A 17,650-nucleotide genomic window follows, 5' to 3' on the forward strand; every position below is an offset into this window, starting at 1 on the left:
GGAGCAAGTTGTAGCCTTGTGCCTTTGGGTATTCTGTCTGTCTGACAAAATACTTTTTACATTTCTGTGATTTCTACTACTGTGTGTATCCTTGCACACACACACACACACACACACACACACACACACACACACATACACACAAAAGGTGTAAAAATCCCCTGTTGGCTCAGTGGATTCCGGCTGATGGAGCAGAACTATTCCCACAACCTGCGGAGAGGGACAGTCTGCATGGGCGGTGGGCTGTCAGTCAAATCCACATGTAGGCAAGCGATGCATGAACGGAGTTAGAAATTTTGCTGTCATCTTCTGTCTGGTGCCCTGCTGATTTCCACCTCATGCCTCCTAAAACTGACTGCAAATGATTTAACTGAACAAATAAAATGGTTTGAAGCAGCTCTCCCCATGTGTTTCATAATTATATGTGGTGCCATAAGTGCTGTGTTGTGTGAATGTATTTTTTAGTGGCCACTGAGAAAATACCAAAACAAAAAGACTTATTAAATGCAATGCTGTTTCAGTAGCATTACTACTACTTTTATTACTTTTACTACTGCTGCTGCTGCTGTGACAGCTGCTACCAACACCTGCCGCAGGGTGCCGCTGTTGCATCCTGATGACATTCTCTGTCCTTGGTGCTGAAATAATTTACTGTCATGCTCAACACAGGGCTTCACATGTCGTTCCCCTGGCACCCAACACCAAACAGACACACAGCAAGTGTCTAAATCAATACGAATCACTCAAAGAACCCCTTCAACCCCATCCCCATCCCCATCAAAGGAACTTTGTTTTCGTTTTAGACCCCCATAGAGAAATGCCCCTTTGATAGAAACGTAGGCTGTACTAAACTGGCAAATGTTTTTCTTGTACTAAGGCAGAACAAGTTTTGAGAGGTGAATGCGTCTGGAGACGCTTCACATCATCGGGATCTGTACATCAATGCCCCTGGACCAGAATCAAGTTAGCTGGAGGAAGCTTCATCCGTACCGGAAACAGTGGGGATTACCCTCCCAAATAAAACAATCTTTAGACCTGCTTTGAAGTAATGTGTTTATTATTTCTCCCACAATAACATCAATGACAACCAAATAGACACAGTAACAAATGTCTTGGCCAATACCCTTCCCACAGGACCAACAGGTTTCAAATAAAGCAAATTATATTATTAATAATTGTAATGTGCACTTTTTAAATTTTCCTTTTCGTAATCCCATAAAGTAGGACATTTTAATATAAGTTAATCTTTTGTGTTTCAAATATTTCATGAGAAGTACTAAAACAAATAACAAAAAATGTCTTTCAGGATGCTTTCCCCTAATTAAATTACATTTACTCTTCTTTTGTGGACACCATACTGTAGGTTGACAATGTGGCAAACATGCTATTTGTACATTTCTCTGTGTTTTTGTGAACTAATAAAAAAACACACCACTTGGCATGATTGTTTTGCTAATATGCATCTACACATTATCAGAAATAACGCTTGATGAACACTACTTTTATTTTGAAACGTTCGGCCGGTCGTTTCCGACTCTCCTAACCCTAGCTTGACTCTTGAGAAGTGAACTAGTGGGATACGGCTACTTGCCACAGTCGCGCTGGCTCCGCCGAGAAGTTCAAACGTCCGCGAGCTCTCCTCTGCGTGGGATCCTCCACGGGGACAACGTAGATACCCGACGACACGCACTTCGTCCCCTCATGTTTGACAACAACAACAACGCCATTTTTTTTGCAAATAACTCGCGTCGGATATGACTCAAAACAACCTGCCAGCGACTTCGCCTCAGTGTTCGCCTGACGACGGAATAACGCTTTAATTGCCATTTTTTTCCACGGGGAAAGGGGACTTGCTGAATGAAACTTTACACCATTTCCTCCGGAGGGGTAAAGGAACACTCGTAGGTGCCGTGTCCGTGTAATAATAACCGAGTTGACCGCCGCTGTGTACCGCTGGATGGGACGCAGATAACAAACATGTTCGGTCACGTCAAGTTCCAGGTTGGGAGGTTAGCAACAATGTCAGGGGTCGCTCGTTTTGGGAAATGATTACTGGCAGCACCGACGGTAAAATAATGGTCAGAAGATGTCTAGTGACGTTCAAACCGTTCAGGTAAGAGACAAAGAGCTGACGACGTTATTCTGTGTTCCCCTTTTAACGGTAGCCTGAAGCATTGTGCTAGGTTAGTGTTGATTAAACGTGTTTCTTTGTCAATGGCGAGGTGCGCGTGCATGTGCCACCACGTACATGCACGCACACCCCAGATGTTTCCCCAACTAGATGAATTGGATTACGATCCACATGGCTAAAGGGACAACACGCAGCTATAAATCATGAAAGAGCCGTTGTAAATGAGCCTGTACTACCAGTCAGGCGAGGTCTAACTTACTTTCTTCCTGCATGCATAGCTCCATTATCACTGAGTAGCAGTGCTTATACACATGTTAATCACTTCAACATGTGATGCTGCACAGTCCATTTAGCCAAGAGGTGCCAACATGCTTCATGTTATTTAGGTTTATAGAATAACTGCAGGCTTTTAAATCCATTCCACCCGATTTCCACTTTTGCTGTGAGTTGGGGCTCGAAAGCTGCAGAGACTATCAGTGGCACAGTGTGGATACTAACGTTGGCCTTTTACACACTTTCCGGCTGCTAATGCTGTTGGCTTTTCTAAACAATCTCTCCAGTGGTGCCCAGACAATGATGCAGCGTGTTTTGGCTGCACTGAATTACTTCACCTGCTGTCTCTCAGTAGATCAACAATCCTATTCAAACCCAGTCAATTAAGCAGCTTTGTGGCAAAGCAACACCGGCCTTGACAAAACAGACACACAGAGCTTTTCACAGTGTGTATTTGTGTGCTTATCGTGTTCAAAATTAAAAGAGATCTCTGGCAGAGTCAGACATTGTTTTTCAGTCATTTTCCATAAATAGTAGATTACTGGTGGGACGTTCCCTTTATTGGATCGTTTTGAAAGGGACACAGATTTTTAGATGAGTCTGTTTTTTTTTTTAAGATTGTTTTTTTCCATTTAGGCTTTATTTGATAGAGATGCAGGCAGGAAAGAGATGGGAGAGAGGGGACGACATGCAGCAAAGGGCCCTCGGCCGGGCTCAAACTCAACAAGGACTGTTTATTCAACCAAAGCTCGCTCAAACATGATTTGTCAACACTACTCAAATTACATACGGAAACCAGAACACCTCCAATGCCAAAATCCTCACCACCTCTGCTTATGAATGCAGAATCTGAGTGAGCCAGACACATCTGATCTTAGACCGGATGTGCCAGGAGAAGTTTCTTGGAAAACACCACAACTACAATCTTTTACACAACGCCTGGAAAAGCTCCTCTCACTTCAAAATCATCTACATGTACCTAGAGGCAAAATCTGATGAGTTTATATGTGTGAAGAAGCCACTTAGCTGATAGCAGATCTCTCCTTCTGATCCAATTATAGGGAGCAGAGCATTTACTTTAAGCCTGTTAATTAAAGACTCGTCAGGCAGGACCGGGGCCTAATCCTCTCATATCACCCACCTAACGCCACTTTGGAAAACGGCTGAATGATAAGAGAGGAAACGATCGCCCTAGGACAGCATCAGGCCAGCTTCTGCACACCCACTTGAGCTAAATATTTTTTCCTTTTTTTTTCTCTCTCCTCCTTCCTCTTCCCATCAATCATTGTGTTGCTCCCAAGCATTGCTCCTTTTGTTCCTGCGCACACACAACACACACCGGATTATTCTTAGATCACAGAGATAATAGATGAAGTGTATTAGAAAACTTCACGGTGAGCTGTAAAATCAGCCAATTTGGATCCTTGTCCTCTGTGTAACCCTTTCATGTTTTAAAACCATGAGGGCCTCTTCAGTTTTCCTGACTGTAATACGACAAGGCAAAGGGGAAGACAATAAAAATCAAATAATGCCAGGGGAAATGTATACTTGTACTAGATCAGATTCCAGCCTCCACCTTCTTGGCTTGCTGACCATATGGTATAGTATGTGCATAATCCATGCAGGTATGAGTATCTCTGGGTCACGGCATCATGACAAATAATCCCGTCACCGTAATGATTGTTTGGGATTGGATTGCCAGCACTTAACGTATTGCTGCTCTGTGATCCTCTGACAGTGATTGAGCTATTCTAATTCATTCCACAATATGCCTGGAACAGATGGGGTAATGTTTAATTATTTCATAATATAACTGTATCCTGGGAGACACAGAGAGGTAAATGAGAAACTAGCATGTGCCAGCTGCTCAGGTGCTGGAACTCTGATGTAAATACAGTATGATTAGAATTTTCCCATGTTTTCAGTGGAAATCAATAGAGGAAATGGTAAATGCGGGAGCGGTCGTTGACATGCTGCCACTTCGCTGTGAGGCTTCTTGTTCTGATGATCACAGTGATCATCACAAGTGTTGTGTAATAATCAGTTTCCGCCATCAGCAAATCAAGTTGATTATCATAATTGGGGAGTTTAAATTTCAACATGCATGCATTAATACATAAATTAGGACCGATTTTCTTGGTCAATTAGGATTTTTGACCTTGAACACATCATAATTGTAACCTCCTGTAACTACTTGTCTCCGTGCTGTCAGTGGACGAGCCGGTCACTGTGGTTACTCTGAGCAACGTGCATGAATGAATTACAATATTATAAGTGTCTAATTAAGTTAGTTGTTCCAAATGTTTTTAAGGTTGCTCCTCCTTGGCCTATTTTGGACATGCAGTTGTGACAGCTTCATGCCGTGTGTAAATGTGACAGGCAAAACATCAGTAATATGAGATTGATCAGCAGGTCGTGGCCGATCAGCTGAAAACCGTCCGGTTTCGATCGGTGCATCTCTATTAAGTGCAATCAGTGCAGGAATTCATTAGACCCTATTTAAAATGTTATCTGATTACTTTTCTTCCAAAATGCAGGCTACGGAAAACAAAGATAAATTACTAATTTAACTGCAATGGCTATAATCGGGTTTGATGTCACCCATGCGAAAGAGCCTTGATGATGATTATGATGATTATTCACTGTCAATATGTTATCGTGTTGTACAAAAGTTTCCTCTCAAGGAGCCACATCCCTGTCTGTCCTTGAAGCCGGTGTATTTAGACTCAGGACAAGATTGGCTCTGTCTTGGAATATAAAGTCACCCGGGGGAGCTTGCCAAACCGCCATGCTCTATACTTAACAGATTATTCAACATCATCTTGATCCCTTTGGGTCAATCAGATCACTCCGGCAAATGTTCTTTTAAGTGGCCATTCCTCCTTGCTGTTGATAGGAACACGTCTTCCAGTCTCATCAATATTAAGAGGTTTCGTGCAGAACTTTGCATGACTGGAGCTACTTACCATTCCAGAAAGTGCTGTCAGGTTTCACACTGGGCCGTGCATTCAGGCAACAACTCTTGCTTGGTTTTGAAGCGAAAGCAATAGTTATGAATAATTAATTATTTTCTTGTGTTAACACTCAATTTTCCAGCCTCTGGTGCAGAAGTTACAGTTTAAAGGTTACCTTTGCAACGCCTTAAATTATGAAGTGAATTGTGATAATTGTATCACAGAAGTTTGTTTTCTTCCTGTTGTTTTATTAAATTGCTGCTATGATTTTTGTTAAGTGCTTGTTTGTTGCAGGAGCACTGAAAAATACAATGCATTTACCCAAACAAATAGACATAATGACGATATTAGGGGAGCTGGATTCAGCAGCAGCTAAAATATGTGGTGTACAGTACGTTCTGGAGTGTTAGCCATTCCTTGTCACATATTAACCTGCCTTTTTACTACACTACTTCTACTAAAATGTTATCTTGTGGGGGTTAGCAGCAAGCATTTGTAGCGTGGGACTTGTTAGTCCGGTGGATGAGAATCACAGCGTTGCCTCTGTGGTTCCCCAAAGAGTCTTGGCATTTAAGTATAAGATAACCTTTGATCCGTGTACTGTGAACCGAGTAGCTTAACTAGGGCAGGATTTACACAAATACAAAAGACCTGATTTTTGACTCTTTCAAAGACCTGATTCTCTCATGGCTGTCTAACAAGAGAGAGTTTCTTTATTTTCCCTTCTGAGGCACGGTACCGTTTCAAATATCAGATCTGTGTCACAAAGGAGTAAAGGAAGAAATGTTTTTAAAAAAGGGATTTCAAAGCAAGATCTCCACTACAGATCGCAGCCCCCATTTTAAAATAAGATATCCAGTGACCAGTTTGAAGGAGTCTATATCATTATGGTCTGACTCGCTCAGCAAATAGGGATTCACTTTTTAATCACAAAGTCTAAATTTAAAGAAACAAAATCTGAATTCTAATGGATAATGGCAGAAGAACATATTGCCAGATTAACTGAGGTTTTTGTTATAATCACACGGGATGGCACGCAAGCTATGAGCACAAAGGCGTTTATGCTCAACACGCTGTTTGTTGCATCTGAAGCATCATACAACAAAATATACCATGACGAAGCAAGAAGTCAACGCGTATTACCAGCAAAATGCCACAAACCATCCTGTTCAATTCTGGTGAGCAATTGTTATAAACTGCAACCTAATTTCTCATATTCATGGACAGACATCATTGCCTTTTATACAAGCTCTGGAAAGAAAGACGTCAGGTATTGTTATTTTGGTGTGTGTTGCTTAGTTTTGGAGATTTCGGCCATAGAGATGTCTGCCTTCTCTCTTATATAATGGGACTATATGGTACTGAGCTTGCAGTGCTCAATGCGACAAAAAAAATGCATTTGAATCTCAAGAGCAATGTCTATTTCCAGAAATCACGACCCGTTTAATCCAAATAATCCTCAGAGATTGTTGTGAGCAGTTTCGTGTAGGAACTGTAAATACTGTATGGGCATCTTTTTTAAATGGATTTGGAAAAAAAACTCACCAGGACTATATACAATTAGTCTCAGCAGGCGATGGTCAGATTTGTCTGCATTCGCCAATGGACCACCGTGCCTTCAGTCACTCGGTGAAGATGCCATTGCATAGCCCATTTTTGTTGACCTAATTTTTTGTGTTTCAGAGGGAGGCATGAGTGAGAGAGAGAGAGCAGTTTTGTGTCCTCAGACACTTTAATTGTCATTTTAACTACCGTAACACTCTAGCCTTAATGATTTCCGCTGTCATCATCCTCTGCTTGCCTGTTCCTCCCGTCCCCTGTGCATAGGTCTGATGTGACATAAATAACTGCATCCATTTTGCCTGCACTTAGCGACAAACTGCTCACCATTATTTTGGCAGTTGTGCGATGTGAATGCCAACCGATGACATCAAAACACTAAAATGTTTCACGTGCCCTTTGGCTTTGAGTTTTTTACTTTTCTACGTGTGATCACTGCTCTTTATTTATGCTCTGCCTTCTGGAAGAGCTGCCTGCTGTTTCTTAATTCTCTCTCTTCTCCCCTCTTCTTTTGCTCTCCTCCTCCTCTACTTTCCTTCCCTCTTCTTTCCTCCTCATCCTTTCCTGCAAACCATCATTTTTAACATCTTCCATAATTGTTGGCTTGTTCGTCCACCTTCTTCAAACCTCTCCTCTTCATCCACTCCTTCTTTTGCTGCCTTAAAATATCTCATCATCAACCCTTCTCTGTCTTCATTTCATCTTCATCTTTTCCTAACTACTCACCCAAAAACATCTATTTACCTGCCCTTCCCTATACATATGTTGCTCTATCTCAACCCCCATTTCATCTATTCCCTCTCTCCTCCCCTTGTGTTGCAGGATATTCGTGGTGGGGATAGGCTTCTTCAGCCTGTGCTTTCTAATGACCTCTCTGGGGGGGCAGTTCTCAGCCAAGAGACTGGGGGACTCCCCCTTCACCATCCGCACAGAAGGTACTGACATGTGCTGCATGTGTGTGAGACAGAGAGCGTGCATGTGTGTATGTTCGTGTAAACCGTTCCTTCACCGAGTTGAAATGCTTGAATGTCACTCCATATTGCTGTGCTATAACTCTCCGTGGCCCTGCTGGCAATTCACTGCCGTTTACCACTCCGTCAAAGCTGCACCACCTGTCACCGGAAACGCCTGGAATAGTAGGTATAGTAGGATGAGGTAAAGAAACGGCGGAGAAAATGTCAATTACATTGCAGAATCGGTACAACAAGTACATTTAATTCATATAACCTTCAGCAGAAAAGCTTCTTATGGTAGAGTCGTGGTCAAGTGGTGAGAGATACGTTTGAAGAAAAACAAAAAGATTGATAATGTGGGTGGGACATTAGGGAGAGACACCAGCCATGGAGTTATGGGTCTGATCCCCGGCAGTGACAGCGGGGTGGGTGGCTCATATTATAGCCGTGGGTTTCACCCTCACTACTCTCAGGGATTCTGCACTGATGGCAGCAACACTATATAATGGGGCTGTATGCAGGGGACCTATATAATTATGCAAATACATTTGAATATGTATGTTTGGTGAAATGCTGTTTGCTCGGTACTTTACAGCGCAACAAAAGAGAAACAGTTATGCATAAGACAAAGAAGAATTTATCCACTTAATGATGATATACTGACAGCAAATATCACTTCTTTTTCTTGCACTATCTTTGATGACTTTAGAGGAACAATAGCAATCTAGCCTAAAATGCTTTTTACAGCCACACTGAATGCTCTCAGGATCCAAGGCCCTCCATCACATGGAAGTCCATTAAAGCAAGCCTATATACTTTGGCTGTAACCACAAGTGGAGATAACGGCATGACGCATTGAATTTCTCTACATTTCCTGAGATTGTCACTGGTTGATTTGAGACCGACATTAGACACTGGCAAGCACAAAATAAATGTTCAACCAACTGAGGCGTGGCGTTTTGACGGGTTGATTGAGGATCGGGTACGGAGGGCTCTTCTCCCTGTGGTTCCCGTGTTGAGAGAGAAGGAGGAACAGCATGTGGGTGAGAGGGTTGTGAGAACTGAGACAAATGGGAGAGAAAGGGGTTAGACACCCCTTGTATGAATAGGCGTAGGAAATTGAATTAGGGCGAGTGTGTCGTCTTTCTCTTGCACTTCAGTGAATAATAATAACCTAATTTAGCCCTTAAACAGTCTTCATATTAAGATCTGATATTCACAGATTCGTTATTGCAGCGCAAAATTTGAGAACAGATGAGGTTAGAATTGTGACCTTGCATGCAAATTGAAACGGGGAGAAACATTGAAAATCAGGAGAAGCATCATATTTTCAGACAGTAGTGTTGACATACTTCTCAGCATGTTCATTTGTCCACAGACGGAACTGTGAAATACTGTTCAAATTACTCCATGGATTTCCACACTGCACATTGGTTGCTGCACTTGTGTTGCACGAACCCTGAGGCGTTGGTCCAGCGAAGCCATATCTCACCAGTGAGATGTCATTAACACATTGGCCAGCCGGCAACATCACATGACCCGGAGTGAAGGCTGACTGCTTGTGGCGAGGCAGAAAATAAAGAGTGCCACTGTGATCTCCCGCTGTACAAGATGCAGGGATTGAAAAGTCAGAGGCCATTTCTGTGGAGGCCGGCCACTTCTCTCTACTGCTGCAGTGGAAATAAGAAATCCTATGCTCTGAATGCGCTTCCACATGTGTGTAGCATGTGTGTGTATGCACAGCAGCAGACGGAGCATGGCGTGTGTCAGCGTACGTGGGTGCGAGGGCAAGCGGAAAACAGAACAAGCGCTACTATAAGTGTCTGATTCAGTCCCGTGAATCAGGCAGGTGTTGGTGTGCACTGGTAGTAATCTGTCCGAGAGAAGCCGTGGAAATGGAAACGGAAAAATAGCTGGACTTAAGTGAATGCATAGATGCAGAAGCAGTTTATAAAATCAGGCAGTGTGTGTGTGTGTGAGAGAGAGAGATAATGGGGAGTGTCATGTGGGATTAGTGTGTTAGCCGTAAATTGAGATTTCTGTGTTTGTGTGATAAATTAGGATTAGAGCGGTATATGTTGGTGTTTCTTCGTAAAATGTACTTGATTAATCAACTAGACATGCACCGCAGCCTGGGAAGACATCTGGTGCGAGCTCATTAAAAACTGTATAGTGTTCACCCGTGCTCCTTTGCGCGTGCATGTGTGTCTTTGAGAGCATCCCTATATGCGCTCAAATACGTTTGTGTTTATGCAAGGGATGCCCGTGTCTCCATCATGGAGTGTGCCTGGCCATATTTGTTTGTGTACGCCCCACTATTTCACCTTCTTTTCTCCCTGTGTGTGTCTCCGTGGTCTACTGCCTCACACTGTTCTCGCTGCTTTCTGCCTTTGTGTGTGCGTATGTGTGTTTGTGATGAGCTGGCAGGAAATTGGCTGTTAAATGGGGCGACAGCAGCAATGTGGGACAAGATTGAGACCAGAGAGACCGAGAGACTGATCCATCTGCTCTCTGCAAATCAGTCCTGCAAAACAACTGGCCCTTTCATTAAGCCTCCAGTCACCACCTGCAGAGCAACAGCAGCGATACACACACACACGCACACACACGTCCAGTCCCGTATTTCATTAACAACATGTCAAATCTTGCTGACCTTCCATGTTAAAATGCGCACCATTGCCAAATTAAAAAGAAAAACGGCCCATGGACTTTTCACACAGACCAGCAAAGCATAGCTACTTTATTGAATGGTGCCTTTAGTTTAATTTGCTTTAAAGACACATCACCTTGACAATAAACTGGGATGTTTTAACATGTTCCAGGCAGAATTTGGCTTGATCGTGACCATTATTGCGACCGTTGTGCATTCAAATCGTAATGGAATCGTGATTCACACCTTTATCATTTATAATGGCAACTAATGCTGGTGCAGATGCTAGTTCTGCGAGGTTTATTCTCTACTTCTCTACTTGATGGCTTCATGTCATTTTCAGAGCAGTAGCTACTGTAGCAGGTAGAGTTGTCGCAATATCTAAAGTTTTCAGCACATAATAATGTTGTTTGAAGCTTATAACCTTGAATGCTGTGGATTGAGACCTCCAAGCTTTAGGGCTGTGAAGCAGTCTGTCCTGTCAGCCTGAGAAGCTAGCGTCATTAGCACTAACATAGTCACCTGCCACCGACCGAATGAAGCAAATACTGAGAGACCCTTATGATCAACTATGTAGCCGTAATCAATAATTGACCCTCTGCCAAGCCCCGTCCCCTGCTGCTACTCTGTCAAGCTGTCAGAGTGGAGCCCACACTGTCAAGACCACATCAGAGAGAAGCAGACACAAAGGTCTTCTATGTGCTTTGAAGGATATTTCCTGGAATTAAAGTGATTAAGCAGCGACAACAGGCTAAAAAGATAAAGATTGAGGTTCATTCTACAGATCAAAGTGGAACATCACCTGGTCGATTAATTAAATACAGGAAAAACGCTGTTCCTGTAAAGCTGGGAAGTCACTGATACAAAACTCCAGGAAGTAAACAAACTATTAAATTAATAAACACTTACTTACTTTTCAAATAAGTAACCGATAGATAAGAAGTGAGTTGCTCTTGATCCGGGTGACTGTACATCGTATGCATTAATCGCTTCAGGCAAACGGTCCAGTTTGAAAACGAGGCGCAGCTACAGCTGGAGAACAATGTGTTGATGCATTGGAGTCGCCAAAGGGGCATAACGAGACCGGGAGGAGGCGTGCATTAATCCTGCTGAACTGTGACATGCTCATCGGCCCAGTGTTTTTCTGTAGATCCGCCCGTGGTCTTCAAGGCAGCCTCTATCCGTTAAGCACTAATGAGAATAGTGAGGGGAAATGTAGGCTCTTGTAATGTTGTACAATGTCATTTTGAGGGTGAGTCTGCATCCCGACATATTGGCATGAGATTACTAATTCCCATTTAATTTTACGATATTAACGTCTTTTTATGAGTAACAAGAAGAGAGGAGTCCTTCTGTTTACTAGTCATTAAACTGTTTTATAGCTGTCCAAATTACATTTAACGTCAGGGTAATTAGTACTTTTAAATAAACAAATGGGTTTTTAAAAAAAAATGTTTAATAGCAGAAATGGCATTGGCCTCATTTATTTTACAATATTAATGATATATTAACGTGTGATAATGCTCTTATTATTAGCTTCTTATTAGCTTCCTCCAGTAGGGTCGGCTCGAGGGCGGATCATGTTCTCACCACAAACAAAGCAAACTGGACCAGAGTTAATTTGGAACCGGAGTCTTGGTCCGGTCGTTTTTGATCCGTACCCGAGTGCAATTACTTTTTTCAGACCTTCGCAAACAAGACACACCAAGGTGGTAAACGCTCAAGTGTTCGATTCGACTGAATGAATCCAGGTGTTAAAACGCCCTTATTATAGTTTTTCCAACTCATTAGATATCTGTAAATGTTTTATTTGCAAGTTAAAACAGAGCCTTAGTATTATGAAGTGACTTCATCATTACACAGAAAACTGTCAGAGGCAGTTTGTCTTGTCTGTTGCCTTCAGCTCTCTCAAATATGACCCCTAAATTGCAATAATGGGAAAAGTGGATTAATTAAAAAGATCAGTGTTTCCTTAATAACGATGGACTATAACTCATTCATACACAAGCGTGAGCTAAAGAAGACAGCTTATTTCAGCCCTTATGGGCAACATATCCATAACAGTTTGACCCTAATAGCCCACAGCAATCCTTTAGTCACTACTGTCCATTTCTGTTATGATTTGTTGTTTTGATGTCATTATATAACAGGGTTTTTTATATCCTGAGTTTAGGATGTCAGCAGCTCTCATCTAAGGCTAATCATTATGCGTGATGTGTTGACAACAAGGCCATCAGGAATGCATGCAGACAAGATGCTTTTCTGTATATAAATCAAATTCACAGGATGTCATCTTGTATCGTGCCTCAGTCATTTTTACACAGATATTAGCTTTCTGTTTCACACAATACCAGCTAAATGTGTGTTGGGCTTTGTCACCATAGTGGGAGTTGCGCTGATGGCAATTGTTTGGGTATTAGCTGAATTTTCGTCGCCACCTCTCGCCTCTGTGGATTACCAGCTCCCGCTGGAGGTTCAGAGCACGGGATTGTCGCTCAAATCCCCGTCTCTCCTCAGTGACTCACAAACTCATCAGGAGCTGTGAGCCGGCGATGGAGAGGCAGGGGCTCAATAGTGAAAATGAGAAAGTGGGGGAGGAAGATGGGGGTGGAAGTGGAATAACGGTTGTTTGTGTTTGTCTGCATCTGTGATTAAACAAGAGGATGAGATTTGTAGAGGTTGCTTTGCTCACAGAAGAGAATGATGAAAAAGCAGGATAAAAAAGGTGTATCACCAGATTTCCCCCCCTCTAGATTAAAATACATCATTTATAAGGCAGATACTAACTTGATCAAAGGCCCTCCCTATGGGGCTTGTTAATACTTGGTTTATTACATTAACAAGGACCCATGACAGTCCCTTCACCCTAAACATGTTTCTCACTAGTGTTTGATCCAGCTGGAAGACTCTGGGCTTCCTCAGCTGATTCAGTTTTAAACGTTGCAGGTCTCTCATCTCTGCAGGTTAAATGGCTAACTGCTTGAGGATACTGTCAATCAAAGACTGTGATTTATGAGATGGAAGACTTTTAATCGTCACGGAGAGAGCACTCCTTTTGGAAATGCTGCTGTGATCCGATCTGAGCAGCGGCCGAGACAAATGGTTGCTTGACTCGCATTAAGGTCAGCGCTGTGGTTTCCCACCTGAAAGTTTCCACACCATCAGTCAGAGAAAGACCCACACCCGTGTGTCTCAGAGGTCTAAGAGGACATCAGATAAGATAAATACTTACTAATGACTATCTGCATCTTACCTACATACGCATCTCTTTGATTATTATAAAGCATGTTTGTATTTCAGTACATCAGTATGCGGCAGCTGGAACCGGTTGAACACTCACCCCTCTGCTCTGTGGTCCCCTTTCATGTTTTTTTTACACTGGATGCTCATCCCTCTCTCACATTCCCTGCAGTTATGTTTCCTTCCCTTCGCTTCATGTCGAACAAATCTGGCATGACAATCTTCTGCATGTCGCTGGTGCTAGGTGCAGCAGGGGAGTCAGTCGGGGAGTACACTTTATCAGTGCACTCATAGCCTTGGGAGTTTGAATGGACTGTGTGTGTGGGTGATGGTGGCAGCGCTGATGGTGGATTATGGGTTTGTGATTCCCTCTGGATAACATCAGTGCCAAAAATATAAAATGGTTTCAGTGTGCCTGTGTGTCTTTCTGTTTTTGTGTATTTGTGTTTCCTGAACGTGTGTCCTCATTAGTATCCAAAGATAAAATATCAGGGAAATCTTCCAAATTCTATATGAAGGCAATTTAGAAAGGTTTTACTGTACTGAGTAGGAGTGGGTAATATCTCAAATATATTTTATGTATCGCAATTGGCAAAAGACTTGCTTTGGCATTTTTGTTCTCTCGCGCTCTCTGTCTTAGTGTGGCATTACACGCAACGTCAGTTGCTTGAAATTTAGCTGAAGCTAATTTGTCATAGAGGTCTAACATCCTTTGTAACGCACTTGAACATTTTCTGAAACTCTTAATTAAAAAAATATTGCAATATATCGTGTATCGCGATATAACCTAAAAATACTGCTATTTTATTAATAGGCCATATTGCCCAGCCCTATACTGGAGTCTTATTTATTTTCTTTAATAGTTCAGGTGCTTTGAAGTTAGATTGTATGAGGTACTTAATCAATATTATCTACAGTTAGTATGCCTCCAGCGAGGAGAAACAGACAGGAGTGCCAGCATGGAAGCACTGCTGTGGACGGGGTCAGCGGAAACATGTATTTTAGCTTCCTAAAAAGAAAGGCCAACCTAAAAAAAATCAATTTAATGTATATATAATGTATGCTATAGCTAGAATATTTTCTAACAGAGAAGTGAACTGAAAGTAAGTCTTATCTATATTGTTGTTACAAATGGAGTCTTGAAGAAGGCATGGATAAGTTTCACTTTCAGCTGATTTCCCTATCAGAAAGAGCAGCAAAATATTATCGATTATCAATAAGTAACCTCACATCGAAACACCAGAACTATACCTGGAGCTAACATTTGGGTTTAGAGGTTAAAGTAAGAGACACTTTTGCACTTCCATCCCCTAAAAATGCTGGAAACCTTAAATGTGTTTAGTTGTTCTAAAACAATTATTATCATTGACCCCTGGAAATTCTAGCTTATGTGTTGAGATTGAGGGAGTACTGAGATGAATGTGCACAGAGGAAGCTGGTGAATCATGGTATGTTGTATTTGGTCGTCATGAGAGAGTCATTTGAAGCATTCAGCCTTCATAGAAATGCATATTGATACTGTTCAGGTGGGACAGTTCCATAGTACACTAAGGTTATTCTTTCTGGCAGGTCTGTATTTCTATCCCTACAATTTTTCCTTTAAAGGAGCAATTGTTGTATGTACCCAAGGGACCATAATACAAAAGGGCCAAGTCCTCCGCTAGTTGCTGCTTTCCACAGTTGGCCTGGAGAGAAACTGCACACAGACAGACCACCAGGAGACTATTGTTGTGACATGATGATCCCTCACCGGCTTCCCACCTGAGAAGAGTGAAGAGTGCCAATTGTGTTTCAAGGCCTAGAACAAAATCGTGTCTGCCGGGGACAGAAAGCAGTCCTTCAGTGGTGAAGTTATGGTTTTATTCGCATTCTTTATAAATTCCCTGAATGGATAGGAAACTGGAGATTGGACATTCACTTATATTCACCACCCTTTTCAGTGTGTCTTTAAAAAAAGGGAAACAAAAGTTAGCGTGTCTGTGGTGTCGGTACTGTGAGTATTTCACAGTGAAACGGAATATTTGAGTGCAAGAGGGAATGAAATCAAATCATTTGCCTTTGATTGGGCCGTTAAAAAAGTGGGCGGTTTAGACTTAAGCGTGATGCAGATACAGTGGACTGATTCCTCCGCACACACCTCACTCACCTTTTGTCAGATCAAGAAGAAAATGGAGAGATTAAAGGGATGTTTTAATGACTTTCAACTGGCTCTGTGTTGATTAAAAATGTGCAAAGTTTCCATTGAATGAATCAGACCTCAGCCACATCTTTTCCCAAATTGAAAGTTTTTGCCCACTGATCTCAAACAGAGATTAATTCTCATTGCTCTGTTATCTATGACAATCCACAAATGATGAAGTGCTGTTTTATATGACCAGTGTGACTAGCTGGTCACCCAAAGTCTAATTTGATTGGGTGACTTTTTGTAAATGCCACTGTGTGCATGATTATATATCAAACATTTTAAACCGTTTTACAGAAGAGAAAAAGGTATTTGAGGGGGATTTTGATGACAAAATATAAATGATAAAATACCCTGATACAGATTGTTTTTATATAGTTGGCAGTGGCACACAGAGATAAATCAAGAAATAACACAGGGAAACTGAATTAAAACTGTGAAAATGTAATTTTCATTTCACTGGGTCTAAAACAGAGTCACACAACCTCCAACTGCTCTAATAGAGCTGCACAGGGTGGTTAGAAGATTGTGTTTGTACTTATCAACTCTGAGGTTTGGATATGAGACGTGACTTAACTTGCTGAAAAGGAGGCAGTACAACATGAGATGTTGATTTTAAAAAGGAGGGCATTTATTGAACTGTGCTGATTCAATGCTGTGTGAATGCACAAAGTTGATCATTCACTCATTCACTACTCTGCTCACTATCCAGGGAGTCCTACATAGAGAACTATAGAGTGCAGCAGGAATGCGTCCTAAAACGTAATGTGTTTTTGGTTAGATGCCGGACATAAGGTCTGTGATTAACACAAGCTTAAAAGATTTTAATGTTTCGTCCTATGATATAAAATACAGTAAATACCCCTCCCATGAAATGTTAAGCTTATAAAAGGCTGTTATTTTTGTAATACAAAACGTCATCAAGCCGACCAGTCTGTCTTTACAGCCTCGCTGTGTATAATTGTGCTCATTCGAACGTACCTACAGAACGTGATGTAGTTCGTTTATAGCCCAAAGCTAGCTTTTTACTTCTGGCGTTTTCATTCACGCATACAAAAACAGAAAAGTGGTGTTGATTTGTGAAGATAATCTTGCTAAAAGAAACGTGTAAGAATTATCAACTTGTGTTCACCACAGAGCTTTTTTTTTCTGTAAACCCAAAAATTCAATGGGAAAATTATAATTACTGTAGCTCTTTGTCAAGGAAAGCAGTGTGGTGCTAACTACTGAGGTTGGCCTAGAAAAATATGTTATCCCTCTATATAGTGAGCAGTCTATACAGTGAGCTCATTGGCAAAATTAAAGTACAGACACTTGGGGAATTTCTTTCTGCATCATTAATTACATCTTTGCTGTTGTACAATTAAAAGACGCCAGTTCAACGTTGACTGGTGGGCCATCCCTAATAAATACTGACATGCATTTTTGTTATTAGTACATATTGTGAGCTATTTTGTTGAGACGTCTCTTCGCCAAATGCTCCGAGTGAATTTAAGTTAGCCCTACTACACAATACTACAAAATACAGCTTATTGAGAGTGAGTAGTGAGGGATTTTGGACACAGCCAGTGTTATATACAGCTTCATTTCCGGAAAAGGCTCTGCTCTTTGGAGAATCAGTGAGGTAATTAGGATTCTGCTAGGAGAAAAAAAAATCCCCTTAAAAACATGTATTAACGTTTAGTCTGAGTTAAAATAACAATACCA

The 17,650-nt window shown here is 41.7% G+C and overlaps 1 protein-coding gene across 2 annotated transcripts in view; it reads left to right on the top strand.

The window, feature by feature from the left end:
- Positions 1-1,617: 1,617 nt before the first annotated feature.
- LOC311008844 (alpha-1,6-mannosylglycoprotein 6-beta-N-acetylglucosaminyltransferase B-like) overlaps positions 1,618-17,650 on the top strand; it is a 111,830-nt gene continuing 95,797 nt past the window's right edge. For both annotated transcript variants that reach the window (XM_084002767.1, XM_084002768.1), the window contains exons 1-2: positions 1,618-2,113; positions 7,741-7,853. In XM_084002767.1, coding sequence (XP_083858893.1) covers positions 2,046-2,113; positions 7,741-7,853 — 181 coding nt within the window. In that variant the 5' untranslated portion in view covers positions 1,618-2,045. The remainder of the gene's footprint in view (positions 2,114-7,740; positions 7,854-17,650) is intronic.

Source organism: Eutrigla gurnardus (genome assembly GCF_963514095.1).
Source record: "Eutrigla gurnardus genome assembly, chromosome: 3".
NCBI lineage: Eukaryota > Metazoa > Chordata > Actinopteri > Perciformes > Triglidae > Eutrigla > Eutrigla gurnardus.